General features: G+C 38.9%; 1 protein-coding gene across 3 annotated transcripts in view; it reads right to left on the reverse strand.

Moving 5' to 3' along the window:
* Positions 1–9,390: 9,390 nt before the first annotated feature.
* The window catches only part of SLC1A1 (solute carrier family 1 member 1), a 108,828-nt gene continuing 101,046 nt past the window's right edge, over positions 9,391–17,172 (reverse strand). For all 3 annotated transcript variants that reach the window (XM_027862890.1, XM_027862891.1, XM_027862889.1), the window contains one exon: positions 9,391–10,231. In XM_027862890.1, the coding sequence (XP_027718691.1) occupies positions 9,985–10,231 (247 nt within the window). In that variant the 3' untranslated portion in view covers positions 9,391–9,984. The remainder of the gene's footprint in view (positions 10,232–17,172) is intronic.

Raw genomic sequence — 17,172 nt, forward strand, 5'->3', positions numbered from 1 at the left:
TCAGATGAACTTTTCTGCTGCCCTCTCCTTGTTATTGCAAAGGTAAGACTTGGCTCATCTTGGAAAGAAAGCCCTAGGGATCTTTAAACATAAATGAGATTTGAATAGTTCTGGATCAAAGTAACCTTTTTAAAATGTCCCACCATTGGCACTCTGTGAGAGGGGTAACTTAGAGCAGTTGTCTCAAAAGTGGGGGCCTTTGCATATCCTCCAGTGCTGTGTGATCAACTAATCAGTGAGGGGGAATATGAGTTATATCCCGTCCTCTTCACAACAGCCAATGTAGGACTTGTCTCCAACACAATCATGTCTATGCTCAACATTCCTCCATTCTACCTTTTCTGCTATGCAATCTCCCAACCTTCCTCCTTCTAAACTAAGGGTTCTAAACCATTTTTTTATGGCATGGATTCCCTTGGCAGTCTGGTGACACTTAGGGATCCCTTCTCAGATTAACATTTTTAAATGCATAAAATGAAATACATAGGATTACAAAGGAAACCAGTTATATTGAAATTGGGGTCTCACTTTGTTCTGAACCTAAAGTTGGCCCCTTAGGGAAATAATAGTCTACAATCTAACCCTGTACCCACTATAATCTAACCAGTACTCACAGAAACAGCTTTGTTGGTGTCATCAGGAAATTCTCTGCCTCCCTCCACTCCCTCTAGCATACCTAACAGGGGTGAAAAATTACTGAGAGAGCTTTGAGATAAAAAATGTTTGGAGATTACTGATTTAGAGAAATGATGATTCTAATGTGGCCCTGTTCTTTTTTATGCTTGGATACTCACTGTTAGCTATTGGGCCTTTCCATTTGTTTCAATCAGCCTTTCAATATAACCTTGAAAGTGTACTTTTCTTCTACCCATAAACCATGGAGAAGTCCAGTTCTTTCTCTTTGTGCTTGAAGACTTTTTCTCTTTGGAGTCATATGATTCCAGTCTAATGAATCCCTGCTTTGTCTTTCCTCGAATGTCCTGCTCAGGGAAAGGAAGTGTGGAAGGTACTGCAAACCCTTCCTGACAACTTTTGTAGAAACAATAGAACTTCCATGCTTAATCTCAACAGCATTTTAGCCACAAGTAGATTCAACCTTGCATAAATAAGAAGTTCATTAATAGAATAGGAGTTTGGGATCTAAATAGGGTCCATTTTGATTGAAATTTTTCTTAAAACTGTCTTGTTTTCTGAGATGATCCAGCATTAGTGATGCTAAGCTTTAATGGTAAAGTTATTTTTTCATAAAAGTTACAGATCCATGTTCTATGAGCAAATTGGATGCCTTCTTGCTCCCTCCAATGGCCCAAATTATAGTAAGCTTTTGGCCAGTAAGCTTGGTTGGCACTCTAAAAAAGTTTTTGACTATGTTTAAGAATCACTGAATATCTTTCTAAACCTCTTGCCTATCATCAGAGGTCCCTTGAAAGAACCATTAATATTTTTCTTGTCATAGAAAGTGGGTTTGGATCAGATGATTTGAAAGTAATTATAAACAACAATAACTGCTCTGAAGTGTATCATATCTTGTCATTTGTCAACAAGATGAAAGGAAATTTGAAGTTAAACCCAGCAATTTAGTAGTTAACAATTGGGTATGAAGATGCATAATTTGGGTACCTCTTAAATTCCTCTTACTACAAAGTATGGTAGGTTAGGAATCATTAGTCTTGGGTTCAAATTCTGACTTCATTAGTTAACTAGCTGTGTGACCATGGGCAAGCTGCAAGTCACTTTAAATCATTGAGCCTCAGTTTCACCATCTGTAAATTGGAAATGATAATACTTTTACTAGCTTTCTCACAGGTTTGTTTTGGGGAAAGCACTTTGCAAACCTCACAGCTCTACAGAGTTATATATTTATCATTGATTTCCAAGCAAGTGAAGATATCAAGATGTGTCCTTAGATTGAATGATCACAGCTTATATACTATTTATGGGAATTCCATTGCATTCATTTTGTCTAACACACATCTTAAGATTAATCTGTATCAAACTGTAAGAAATAAAGTAAAAAATACAGTTGGTAATTGCCTCAGTTTGAGATAATTGAATCAATTAGCTGGTGGTCTCAACAATGGCTTGACTTATTCTTCCTTTAAGGATATGACAGGGATTTAGCCTGAAATTTGAGGAGAAGCTTTATTTATTCAACTGCCTGGGCGTATCATAAAAAGCAGGGAAAGGCATAGTTTCTAGTCATGGTTCTTGTGTGTGTGTGTGTGTGTGTGTAAACCTGTGATTGCATTGGTAAGGAAATTTCTGATGTTGAAACTCCTTCCACAGATATAGACTGGAACTTGTCAGCAATTTATAGGATGAGAGAAGAATTTAAATGATTTGTTCTTCATCACAGAGTATGCAAGAGTTGAAATTTGACCTCAAGTCTCCCCAGGGGTGTGCTGGAGCCAGCTCATACTGACCTCTGAGAGTCAATTGTTAAATTTTCAGGGTGAGCATTTCTATCCCAGAAATCAGCAAATGATATAAATTGAGACCTGATTTATTGTTTTGTTGGTTGTCTGAACCTAAGAAAGTGGTGGAGAAAATGTCAATAATGAAGATTAAACTTACAAGTATGTCGTGTGTTTTCAGAGGGGCTATTTTTTTTGAAGGCAATAGGAATTAAGTGACTCGCCCAGGGTCACACAGCTAGTAAGTGTCTGAAGTAAGATTCGAAGTCAGGTTCTTTTGACTCTAGGCCTGGCACTCTATCTCCTCAGAGAGGCTATTGTTAAACATTTATCAGTTTACCTCTGGGTCTTTGTACATCTGACTAACTTCTTAACTCCATCTACTATGACCTGCTTTCCTCTCCTAGCAGCAAAGTCAGAGGACTATAGAGTTTAGAGCTGGGTTGGGCCTTAGAGATTATCCTGTTGACCTCCATTATTTTATATAGGAAGAAATTGGGACCTAGCTTGTGGAGGTCACTTGTACAAGGTCACAAAGTTGGTAAGTTTGATATTCATTCTATAGATGAAAAAACTATTCATGCACTCATAGGATTTAGAGTTGTAACCTTAGAGGATGATCTAGTCCAGCTGCCTCATTTTGTAGATGGAGAAACTGAAGCCCAAAGAAATGAAATGACTTGCCAACGTCACATGGTTGTCAGTACATCCAGGATTCAAACTCAGCTCCTTGGACTCTCAGTCCAATTTATAGTGGTGGAGTTCAAGTGCTAGCTTGAATTTTGGCCAGTCATTGGATTTATTTCTCAAATAATTGCCCAAATGAAAGCACAGTGGGATTTTGTCACTGCTTGTAATATACTGATGTTATCATCAATACAAGCAGTCACAAAATTGTGAAATCGTATCACTTGGAGCAATATTACTCAGGGTATACATATAATTATAAAAGATCTGTGGTTTCATCAGGGTGAGAACTGGGACCCACCCACAGATCAGAAGCAGCCAATTAGTAGATAAAGCTTCTGAGAGTTACTTCACAGAGTTTAAGTCACCTGCCTATGATCACATAGCTAGGGGTGAGAGGTAGGGTTTGAATTCAAATCTTCCTGATTCTAGGGTTAGTACTTTATCTGCTATGTTGTCCAGTTTCTCATCTACACATATAGATATTTAATATGCCTATGTGGCAAGAAGTCAATGAAAGGTTTTAAAATTCAAAAATCTGGAGCTCTGTTAGTGTCACAAACAATTCTCCTATTACCATAATAGTTAGGCATTGCCAACTGTAGAAAGATCATGAATAAAGATATTTCTGCTTCCCACACCACTTTCTTCCAAGAAACATAAGTGATTAAACTCTGTACTTTTCCAAGTTAAATGTTCAATTCTCAAAAAATTATTTTCAACCTGAGCCATCTTTTCCAGATGTCTCAGAAATAAGATTTTTCTTCAAATACATGCATTTCATTATCTCACAGAAGTACCACTGTAGGCACATTGAAGAATATGTTCTCCCTTGGTTAGTCCACAAGTGGAGTACTATGTTAAATTTTGGGAGTCATATTTGAGGAAAGTCCTGGATAAGTAGGAAAGCATCTTGAGAGAGGCCAGAAGATGGAGGGAAAAGAAGGTCCCCAAGTTCCTCTTAGGTCCCTTCCAGCTCTAAGACTCAGATTCTGATGCATTGTTTATATCAATCACACAGAGGGATTTCAGCCTTAAATGCTCCAATAGCAATGCCACTGGTGTGCCTTATGTCTTTTTTTTTTGGTGAGGCAATTGGGATTAAGTGACTTGCCCAGGGTCACACAGCTAGTGAGTGTTATGTGTCTGAGGTCAGATTTGAATTCAGGTCTTCTTGACTCCAGGGCCAGTGCTCTATCCATTGCATCACCTAGCTGCCCCTGCCTTATGTCTTCAAAGGGGGAGTTAGCAGCCAAATGTTTGCTGTAGAGATAAGGGACAGTGCTATTAAGATTTATTGTTATTTTTTTTTCTATACTTCAGGGTCCTCCTGCCTTATCTTTAGAATTTCCTCTTTCCTGTTCTAGCTTCAAAGCAAAGCAGGAGACAAGATGCAAAAGTCAACACATCTGCATCAAGGTATCATAATTGCTTGGCTCAGTGTTTATACATAGGATTCAGACAGCTGGGAAGGGCCCAAGAAATTCATCTAGTCCAATCTCCTCATTTTTCAGGATGGAAACTGAGACCTAGAGAGAGGATTTAAGCCTAGACCCTCTGACTCCAAAATACCCAAAACTCATTGATTAGAATAGATGTGTTAAAGATTTTTTCATTGGTTACCCAATGGGCAATGAAGTGGCACATGGTGGATGTGTGAAGGTTACAGATTAATTCTACTAATGATGAATTACATAGAAGTGGCTTAAGATAGAGCTATCTTTCCATCTATCTACCTATACATGCATAGACATACATACACATACATATATGCACACTGACACAAAATATAATATATATGAATGTATATATGTCTCTATATATGCATACATACACACGTATCAGTCCTATATGCCTCTATCAATGCAAAACAAATCTTGCTCTGTAATTTAATAAACCAAGAGAACTGACTCAACAATGAGAGATTAAGTAACATGTTCAGTGTTATATATGGTTAGCATGTCAGAGATAGTTCTTGGCTGTAAGGTTGACTTTCTCTTCACTAAGGTCAGTGCTGCCACTTAAGAGGGATACATACATGATTAGAAAATAGATGAATGGGGGACAGCTAGGTGGCACAGTGGATAGAGCATGGCCCTGAGTCATGAGGACCTGAGTTCAAATCCGGCCTCAGACATATAACACTCACTAGCTCTATGACTCTGGGCAAGTCACTTAACCCCAATTGTTTCACCAAAAAAAAAAAAAAAATGAACGGGTCACACAGTAAGAGTGAAGAGTATCTGATGGACAGCTTCATAGTTTTTATATAATGTCAGGAGACCTAAGTTGCCAGCATCTTGGGTAGATCCTTGTGGGGAATTTATGAGCAATAAGGATCAGGATTGCACAGGCTGGTCAACCATACATAGGGGATCTGCATCGCTGGAAGGAATGCCCATATCACTAAGATTACAAATTCATTGAAATATTGAAGTTTCTCATGAGTGTGTATCTTTACATTAAGTTCAGCTAAGCAGAGTCCAGTAGAAAGAGTGTTAGACTGGAAATCAGAAGACCTGGGTTCTAGTTTTTCCTCTTCCAATTATACGTTAGACTTGTCACCTTGGGAGAGTCACTGCACCTTTGTGAGCTGAAGTGTTTTCATCATAGGATCATGGACCTGGAGAGGTTAATCAGTTTGCTTAAGGTCACATGGATAGTGACAGAGGTGTGATTTTGAACCCAGATTTTCTGTATCTGATCCATTATTCTTCCCATTATACTGCATGGCCACTAAGTAACAAGGAAATGATGCCAATTACTAGTATCATAGCAGGGATTATAAGGATTGAATGAAATAATAAATTTAAAATACTTCACAAACTTTAAAGCTCTTTATTAGTCCAGTGGCCAATGTGCACTACGCTATGTTTACATCTATTTATGTGTTTTTTAAACTCACTAACCTGATTCATTGTGAGTAACTCCATCCTTTACTAGCTCTTCCCAAGCCTTAGACTTAATTTAGTCAAAGGTTTGGGGTTCAAATCCCACTTCTGGCACAATTAATGGAACATTGGGTAAATGGTTGAACCTTCTCCCTAAGCTTCAATCTCTTCATTTCTGAAAGGAGAGAGCTGGACTCAATGGTCCCCAAGGTCCATTCTAACTCTGGATCTATGAAGATTCTACCTGATGGTATCTCTGCTTTGTGATTGACAGCTTGGGTGCTATGGAATGGCCACCAGTGATTTTGTGCCGCAATTGGGAGCCCCTCCCTCATTGGGAATGCATTTTGAGTGAAAGGCCAGCAGCCCATCAATTCTGTGCTGTCATAACAACGGGAGGGCCAAGATGGACATCCATGAAACATCTGCTTCAGGCCCAGTTGATTCACTAGAAGCAATGGAAAGCTATGTAAGATTCTGGGACACTCTGGCGGGCTAGGATCCGGGCACGTTTCATCGGGTAGCTCTTGTATAGCAGGTTGTCTGGGTTGTACAGAGTCAGGAGACAGAACTGTGACACCCTAGAGCACGCATTGGATCTGAAGTCAGGGGACCTGGGTTTGAATCCATTTAATAGCTGTGTGACTTTGGCTAAGTAGCTTCCCCTCTCTGGGCCTCAGTTGCATCTGTAAAATGAAGGAAGGGGGTGATCTCTAAGCCCCATTCCAACTCTGAAATTCTATGATCCTATTTGCCCTGTTTCATAACCAAAATCAGAATAATTAAAACCAGTATTATCATGACATTATGAGAGTGCTTTCTGTAACCTCACTTCTTCCCATGATCGTAAATCTGATTGTAAAATCTGATTAAGCACTGTCAGAATAGCACTAATATTGTGCTGTTGTGCCCTATAATTGTCATTGGATAACAATGAGAATTATATGATCAGTTTTCTCAGGCTCTGCTTCCCTCCCCTGTAATCTCCTCTACTACTTTCAAAGCACAGCAAGGAGAAAAGATCATAGGGTCATAAACTGAGTTGGAAGGGGCCTTAGAGGTCATCTAATCTAGCCCCTCACATGGGGAAACTGAGGCTTAGAGAAGTTAGTGACCTGCCCAAAGTCATGTATGTTGTAAAAGAGCTGGAATTTGAAGGTGGGTCCTCTGTCAACACTCTTGAATAGAGGTCTCATAATCGCCTGGCAATAAGCTTTTGTAAAGGACCACAGGATTGAAAACTAAAAGGGACCTTAGAAATGACCAACTCAAGGAGCACATTGTGGTTCAGAGAGATGAAGTGACTTCCAAAGATCGCATACATGGAGCTAGCAGACTTGGCATTCAAACCCTGGTCCTCTGACTCTAGGATATACAAAACTAGCTGATGAGAAGAGATGGTTCTTTTCAAATTCTTGGCAATCTGTACAGTCAACTTCTAGCAAATGTAAACTTGTGTTCTATTTGGTAGCATGTAGTGGAAAGAGAGCTTGACTTAGGAGTCAGAAGACCTGGGTTCCAATCCCAGCTCCTCTATTTCCTAGCTCGGCCCTCATAGACGTACCCCGTTTGAGCCCATCATCTGTAACACTGGGCTAATAATGTCTGTATTACTTTACAAGGCCGTTGTGAGGACCAAATGAGATAAATTAAAAGGCTTTGCCCAAGAAAGTGCTATGTGTTTTGTATTGCTATGTATTTTGTGTTGCTATTTATATGTTAACAAATAGCTAGGTGTTACGTGTGAGTTATCAGGCTTTTAATCTACAACTACTTTGTCAGCATCTTTTTTGGTTGTGTGAGATTATATGGTAGATAAGTAGAGAGAGTGGTGGTAGGTAGATAGAAAAGAATAGAACAGTTTAGAAAGAACACTGGCTTTGGAGTAAGAGGCCCTGGGTTCAGACTCCAACTCTCATACTTCCTCCTTGTGACTTTGGGCCTCAGTTTCCTCTACTGTAAAATAAGGGTATTGGACTAGATGACTTCTAAGGTCCCTTCTGGATTTAGATCTATGACCCGATATAAAAAAAGAAATGATTTACCTTTATCTCTTTAAATAAATAAATGGAAAAGGGAAGGAAGGAGTGGGGGAAAAGGTTGAAGGAGATCATTTATTTATATTGGAATGACAACATCACTCTCATTTATGAGTTAATAGCAGCACAGAGCAGTTAGGAAGCTGATTATAAACTGACTCCAAAACAAAGAAGATCCCTAGTTAATAAACAACCCTGGAAACCTCAGTGTTACTAATCAGTGAGTTCATGGTCAAGGTAGGGGGAGTTATTCTAAAGTCAACTTTTCTTTGTTTAGAGAGACAGCTTTATTTCATATAAACAACACTGATACTGGGATTCCAAAGTTGACAGAGCATCACACTGGAGATTTTCTGGGGCTGGGATTACATACAGTATTTTTTTTTTATCTCACAAACTTAATTTAAGGTGCAGTCAGTCTATAGCCACATTTATTTTTTTTCATTGTTTCTTTGGCACATTTCCTGATTTTGTTAAATACAAAAGCGTAGGTTGAAATGGACTAATACTGCAGAAACTTGATTATTTTGGACAACAGTGTAGGTGCAGTTTTACGTTAAGCATTATTTACAAATGGAGGACAGTCAAAGCATGAGCTTCCTTATGCTTCAGGAGAATGATGACCAGTACAACTGGACAGCTCCCCAGGGAAGAATAATGAGGATCAAAGAATGGAAGAGACTTCCCTGGGGTATTGCATACAAACATTGGATGCGATGGAGCTCCTCCTCTGTGGAAATCCATCATGGACACAGTCCTTTTCTGGTCCTCCTGGTTTGTTCAATCCAGGACATTTAGGAAAATATAGCTTGGCTGATGCAGCTTGGCCCTTTCATTCAGAACTGGATGGGTGCAAAAAGATAAAGAAGCCAGGGTTCTGGGATTTAAGAAATAAGAAAGTTAAAAACTTATCTAGCCTGTGAGTGGCTCTGTGGCATACTGTCTTATCGTCTTCTACAGAGCAGAGATGAAGGGATTTTCCTCTCTAGCAGCTAAATTCTGGAAGTCCTAAAGCATTGGTTAGGCCACCACTGGTCATCTTCATTCCCTCCATTTGTCATGGGACTCATGCACAGAGATGGTATGGTAAGAGCCAGACTGACATCTTCCTTTTGTGCACCTGATGGAGAAATGCTCACATGCCTCCCAAGCTTATTAACAGTGGCTTTGTAAATGCTTTTGAAGAACAAGGAAAATATTTATTCCACATTGACAGTTCAATTCTGACCTCTGGCAACTCTATGAAAAAAATAAATATTTGTATATAATAGACCTCTTGATAATGAACGATTGTGGTGGTAGTGTTAATAGTTCCTAGATTTCTAATACAGTACTTTTAAAACACGAAACAAGACCCCCCCCCATCTTAAAATGTTTATTGCAGGACTCTGCTGGTTTGTTTTCTTTCCAAAGTAATTTGCTTCAGACAAGTGCAAAATGGAAAATTTGGCACATTATCCAGTGACTATTTGGATGCACTATAATCTGCCACAAAAAAAGGAAAAAATGTGTTAAGCAAAAGAAAACATGTATCAAAGGAGAGTTCAAATAAAGTCTTGGGCTCAGAATGGCAGAAGAATAAAAAAAAGGTGAAAAATCGAACTATTCCCGAGAAAACAACGATCTTTGCTCCATTTTATGGCTGTGATTACAACAGTCACTGTTTACATACTTCCAAATTCTGTCAGTGATAATTTTTTAAAAATACAGATCATTTAACTCCTCTCAATCAATCCCTCTACCCTTTTCTCTCCCTCTCCTTCTTCCTCTACTTTCTGAAGCAAAGGCTGAGCATCCAATATAGAAAGTAATCTGGAAGTCTGGGTATCAAATCAAAAGCACTCAGGTTGGCTAATTGCTTTTTACCCCCTCTTAATTATGTTTTAATTTGCTGAGAGATCCCTCTTGTGGTGATGTCCTGAAATGTTCCCAGCTCTGAGTAAGGAAGGGACTCTAGAACTGTGATGTTTGAGTAAATGAGATAGTGTCAGATTTGTCTATGGCAAAGCCTCCATTGACATAAGATTTCTTGGTCTCTGCATCTTCATTATCAAGTATTGTGGATTCCAAGGCAAAGGGGTTCACAATGTTGACTTCAGATGTGACGTCCATCTGCTCTAGCTCTTTTTTAGAAAGCTTCTCTACAATTCCTGTTCCATATGCATCACCAAGGACGTTCACCATTGTCCTGAACCGGTCCCTAGAAGAGAGAGCCCTTGGGTTAGACAGATTTTTTAAATTTTATCTCAGTTTGAAGAATGTGAAAGGACACCGTACTATTCAGTTTCCACTCAAACTGGCAAATCTGAGAATTTTAGAGTTGGAACAGATATCAATGGCCATTTTGTTCAACTCATGCCTGAAAGAGGATTCCTTCTACAAAGTACCTGATAAGGAGTTATCTTACCTTTGTTTGAAGGCCATTAATGAGAGGGAGCACTTTACCTCCTGAAGCAAGCCAATTCATTTTGGGGCAATCTCTCATTGTTCAACTGAAACTTTTCTCTCCAAAGTTACTAATGATCTCTTAATGGTGAAATCTAATGGCCTTTTCTCTGTCTTTATTCTCCTTCATCTCTCTAAAGCATTCAAAACTGCTCATCACCTCATCACTTACTCTCTCCTCCCTGGGTTTCATGACACAGATCTTTTTGTTCTCCTAGCTTTCTGATCACTTCTTGGTCTTCTTTGCTGAATCATCATTCATATCATGCCCCCTAACTCTAGGTATACCCCCAAGACACCTCCATGGGCCCCTAATTCTTCTCACCCTCACTGGGGGGGGACCTTATTCTCATGGATTTAATTATCATCTCTAGGCTGACTCCTACATTTATATATTCAACTCCAGTCTCTCTCCTGAGATCTTAGTTTCATATCATCAAATGCTTATCAGAATTTTTGAATTTGATGTCCCATAAGCATCTCAAACACAGCACAAAAACAGAACTCATTGTCTTTTTCTCTAAACATAACCTTCCAAACTTTTCTATTTTTATTAATGGCACCCCTTATATGGGGTCACTTAGAGAAGTGGTCTTCCAGTCCAACATTTACTAGATCTATGTAATCTTCAACAAGTCTCCCTGGGCCTCAGATTCCTCATCTGTAAAATGAGAGGATTAGATTTAATGGCCTCTCAGGACCCATCTAGTTCTAACCTTTTGGCACTATGATCCTTTCAAATACCTATTTGCAACCATTGTCAACTTAGACCCCTCATTATGCCTCATTCCACATATCCAATCAATTGCCAAATCTTGTCCATTTGATTTCCATATTTATCTCATACATTCCCTTTTCCCCATCACATAGCCACCATTTTCATTCAGGCCTTCATTACCACTCACCTGGACCATTGCTATAACCTTTTAATTGATCTCCCCGCACCAAATCTCTCTTTACTCAGATTCATCCCATACTTGTTGTTCAGTCATTTCAGTTATATCTCACTGTCCATGAGGCTTTTTTTTTTGGCAGAGATACTGGAGTGGTTTGCCATTTCCTTCTCTAGCTCATTTTACAGAGCAGGATACTGAGTGACTTGCCCAGGGTCACACAGCTAGTAAGTGTCTAAGGTCAGATCTGAATCCAGGAGGATAAGTCTTCCTGACTCCAGGCCTGACACTCTATCTACTGTGCCACCTAGCTGCCCCTACTTTGTATATGCTTATACATATATATGTGTCTGTCCTTTCTACCCCCCATTAGATTGTAAGCTCCATGAGGGCAGCATGTGTTTCTTCTTCCCTTTTTTCCCCCTTTATATCCTCAGTCCCTGGAAGAGTGCACACAGTAGGTATTTAGCAAATATTTGTTGATAAATTGACTGGAGCAGAAGTAATACATATTAAGGATTCAGGATTAGACCAATAGACTTAGTTAACTGAAACATAATGAAGCCATGGCTTCTCAACAAAGCTGTAACTAAAGGTAGTTAACTGCCTACATTATAATATGCAGGAAGGATACTTTTTAACACTTAAAAAATAAATACAATTTTAATGCTAGAAAGCTGTATTCTATTATATTCACACTTACACAGGGTTACTATTTTATAGATCAGAAAACTGAGGCTCCAAGAGATGTTCCCTCTTCTATGCTCATATTTAATTCACACGTGTTCTAATGTTGGCTTAAAGCACAGTTCCCAAACCTTGCTTGGCGTGTGCTAACATCCTGACTTGGCTCCGTTCCCTAATCCTCACCCACTCAGAAAATCAAATAAAAAAGTTAGTAGGCCAATACCAATCTTCCCACACTCGAACTCAGGCATCCCAAATGCTAACTCCAGTGTTCTTTCTACTATATCATAGTGGTGATAAGATAAAATGAAGACCATGCACAAAATGCAACTAGTTTAGTGAGAGAATCAGAAGGACAAATCAGATTTTATCTTTGAATACTGACTCCATCTTGTGCTACTACATGTGTTCTCCATTTTCATTATTTTTCTGGTAGATTATATGTTTCATTATATGTTTCATACATGTGGGTGGATGTAATTAATATCTTTTCATTTTATAAACAGAGGATCCCAAAACCTACTTGTCCCCTTCTCAACTGGACTAAAACTCTCCTCCCAACTTGGAAAGCCCCTAAACTTTCCTCCAATTAGAAATTAGATTACCTTATTTTGTATTCTGGCTAATTATTTTTGTTATAATTAATTGGACTTTATGGACTTATTAATTTTGAGGGGTATAAAAATCTGCTTTACTCTATATTCAGGGTTTTTGGACTAACTGGGGAGTTCACTGACCCATTCTTTTGGATGTCTACCTAATAATTCATCTATGCTTAGATTGTTTCATTAGTTATTATTAATTGCCCATTACAGTGGTCAATACCAATGCAGGCATATGTGGGCTGGACCAGTAAACATGTATTATGAGCCTACTATGTGCTAAAGCTTGAAGATACAAATACAAATATAAAACACCTCAAGGAGTTACATTCTACTGGGGAAAACAACATATACACATGCAAGTAACTACAAAATACAGTCAAAATAAATACAAAGAATTTTTTTTGGGGGGGGGAAGGGAAGCACTGGAAATTAGAATGATGAAAGGCCTCTTGTTAGAAGTGTCTCCTAGGAACGTTGGGCACAGTAAGAACCACATTGTGAGATGACCAACTTTGATAGACTTAGCTTTTCTCAGAAATACAATAATTGTCTTAGGACAATTCCAAAAGACTCACGGTGGAAAATGCTACCCACAACCAGAGAAAGAACTGTGGGGTTTGAATACAGATTGAAGCATACTATTTTCTCTTTTATTTCTTTCTCCTGGTTTTTCCCTTTTGTTCTGATTCTTCTTTTACAACATGACTAATGTGGAAATATGTTTAACATGATTGTACATATTTAGCCTATATCAGATTGCTTGCCATCTTGGGGAGGAGGGAGGGCAGAAAAAAATTTGGAACTGAAAATCTTATGAAAGGGAATGTTGAAAACTGTCTTTACATGTAATTGGAAAAAATTAAAATGCTATTAAGTAGAAAAAAAGAAAAGAAAAAAAATAGTGTCTCCTGGGCTGAGCTTTGAAGGATGATAGGAATTCTGAGGAGTACAGGTAAGGAAGGTGTGTATTCCAGGAATGGCGCACCGCTTGTGCAAAGGTATGACCATGGAAGATGGAAAATCATGTATGAAGAATAGCAAATGGACCAGTTTGACCGGAGAACAGTGTGTTTGAAGGGGAGTAGTATGTAATAAGCCTGGAAAGGTAGGTCACAGCTGGATTGTGAAGGGCTTAAATGCCAAACAGAAGCGTTTGTATTTAATTGGAGAGGTAAAAGAGAATGACTGGAGCTTTTTAAGTAGGAGAACAACAAGGTCAGAACCATACGGTAGGAAATCACTTTGGCAGCTGTGTGTAAAATGGATTAGAGTGTGGAGAGACTGGAGAAAAGGAGACCAATTAGGAGCCTGTTGGCACAGTCCAGGGGGAGGTGATAAGGGCTGAACTACATGTGAATGGAGAGAAAGGGATGGATGTGAGAAATGTTGGCAAAGCAGAGTAGAAAAGGTCTGGTGTCTGTTTCTTAGAGGAAGTAAGAGATTCTAGGGCTTTCACAGAATCAGTGTCCAGTAGTAAAGGAGCTCAGAGACCATCCGGGCCAATCTGTACCTGAACAAGAATCATCAGGACAACATACATACCTGACTAGTGGAAAACCTCCCATCACCTCATGGGGAAGGCCATTCTATTTTTGCACAATTCTGACTATTAGGACATTTTTCCTGACATCAAGCCTAGATCCACCTCTCTGCTACTTCCACCCCTTGTTCCTAGCTCTGCTCTCTGAGGGGAGGGGTGGGAGGAGGAGAGAGACATGCCAGTCTTTTAAATACTTGAAGACAGAAAGGGAAAGGGAGAGGTAGAATAGGTAAATTATCTCACATAAAAGAGGCAAGAAAAAGCTTTTACAGTAGAGGGGAAGAGGGAGGAGGTGAAAGGGAATGAGTGAATCTTACTCTCATCAGATTTGGCTTAAGGAAGGAATAACATACACACTCAATTGGTATGGAAATCTATCTTATCCTATAGGAAAGTAGGAGGGGAAGAGGATAAGAGAAGGGGGGTGATAGAAGGGAGAGCAGATTGAGAGAGGGGGTAGTCAGAAGCAAAACACTTTTGAAGAGGGACAGGGTGAAAGAAGAGACAGAGAATAGAATAAGCAGGAGGGGAAATAGGATGGAGGGAAATACAGTTGGCAATATGAATTGTGAAAAAAATCTTGAAGCAAGTTTTTCTGATAAAGGCCTCATTTCTCAAACATATAGAGAACTGAGTCAAATTTATAAAAATAAGAGCCATTCCCCAATTGATAAATGATAAAAAGATATGAAAGTTTTCAGATAAAGTAACCAAAGCAATTTAGAGACAGAAAAATGCTCTATTAATTGGAGAAATGCAAATTAAAACAATTCTGAGGTACTACCTCACACCTTCATTGACTAATAGGACAGAGAAGGAAAATGGGAAATGTTAGAGGGGATATGGGAAAAATGAGACTTTAATGCACTTTTGGTGGAGTTGTGAAATGATCCAACCATTCTATAGAGCAATTTGGAATTATGACCAAAGGGCTATAAAACCATGCATACCTTTTTATCTAGCAGTGCCACTACTAGGTCTGTATCCCTAAAGAGATAAAAAATAAAAAGTAAAAGGACCTATATGTACAAAAATATTTATAGCAGCTCTTTTCTGGTGGTAAAAAATTGGAAATTGAAGGGATACCCATCAACTGGGGAATGGCTGAACAAATTGTGTTATGTGATTATGATGGAATATTATTATGCTATAAGAAATGATGAGCAGATTCTTTCAGAAAAACCTGGAAAGACTTACATGAGCTGATGCAAAGTGAAATGTACTGTGTACAAAGTAACAGCGATATTGCAAGATGATCAGCTATGAATGACTTAGCAATTCTCAGCAATACAATGATCCAAGACAACTCTGAAGGACTTATGATGAAAAATGCTATCCATCTCCAGAGAAAGAACTGATGGTGTCTGAATACAGATCAAAGCATACTTCTTTTACTTTATTTTTCTTGAAGGTTTTTTTGTGGTCTATGTTTTTTTCCCCACTATTATGGAAATGTTTTGCATGATTACACATGTATAACCTATATCAAATCGTTTGCCTTCTCAATGGGGAGGGAGGAAGGGAGAGAATTAGGAACTCAAAGTTTTAAAAACGAATGTTAAAAATAATTTTTACATGTAACAGGGAAAAAATAAAACACTAAATAAGTTTTTTTAAAAAAAAAAGAATAAAAAAATAAATACTTGAAGACAGTTATCGTGCCTTGTCTAAGTTTTCTCTTTTCCAAGTTAAACACACCCAGATCATTCAACGAATTTGAATCCTCAGAGAGTGACAAATCTTGAAGCTTCAGAGGAAAGTGAATGACCTTGGCTGCCAAGAATTGGACAAAGCCCCATTCTTGTGAAAACTGCAGGTAGATCGAATTAGCTTATGCTCACAAATAATGCATTTATGCCCAATCTAGACTGTGCCAACATTGGACATAGAGCGTATTGTCAATGATTGACTGACCGTACTTTGGGTCAATAGGCAGCTTTCTGTTTTTAACTGTTTCAGAAATGAATACCATGGGTAATGAGTGGGACAAGCAAGAGGGAGATTGACTGGGTTCTGGAATAGGAAGATCTGAGTTCAAATCCGACCTCTGACCTTTACTACTCATGTTGCTTTGGGCAAGTCACTGAAACTCAAGTGTTCTTGTCTGTAAAATGATCAATCTGCAATTAATGTCAAGTCAAGTCAAAAAAACATTTATTAAACCCTTTGCTATGTGCCAGGCACGGTGCTAAGCACTGGGAATACAAATACAAGCAGAAAGAAAAACAGTCCTTACCCTTTAGAGAGATTATATTCTGATGAGAGAAGACAACACATAAAAAGTAATGGCTTGAGAAGTCTCTTCCAGTTCTAGATTTCTGATGCTGTATTCCTTATGTTGTTGTTCAGGTGAGTTTCAGTCATGTCCAACTCTCCATGGCACCATTTGGGGTTTTCTTAGTAAAGATACTGGAGTGATTTGCCATTTCCTTCTCCAGCTCATTTTACAGATGAGGAAACTGAGGCAAACAGGGTTAAGTGACTTGCCCAGGGTCACACAGATAGTAAGTGTCTGAGGCCAGATTTGAACTCAGGAACATGACTCTTCCTGACTCAAGGCCTGGCATTCTAGCCACTGCACCACCTAGCTGCTCATATTACTTATAGAATACTTCAAAACACATCCCTTCTCTGTGGCAGCCTGGCTAGTTTTAGCTCAATTCCTGAAGTCCCCAAGGAGGTAGAAACAGAACTGGTATGGAGCTTTGTATTGTAACATTCCCATAAGAGAGTCCAGCCTCCTACTGAATTATTCAGGGTCCCTTCAGATTCTGGGGAGATGTGTTTGTAGAAGAGGCCATCTCTAGGTCATGGAAAGAGTGTTAGATTTAGAGGCAGAAGCCCTGGGTTTGAGTCCTGCCTTTACTTCACAATATATGATAATGTGCAAGGCCTTTGCCTTTTTAAGGACTCAGTTTCCACTTCTATAAAATGAAGGAATTGAACTAGGGTCCAATATCATAAAGCAGAC

This window comes from Vombatus ursinus, unplaced genomic scaffold (assembly GCF_900497805.2).
Source record: "Vombatus ursinus unplaced genomic scaffold, bare-nosed wombat genome assembly UNPS02014770.1, whole genome shotgun sequence".
Lineage (NCBI taxonomy): Eukaryota > Metazoa > Chordata > Mammalia > Diprotodontia > Vombatidae > Vombatus > Vombatus ursinus.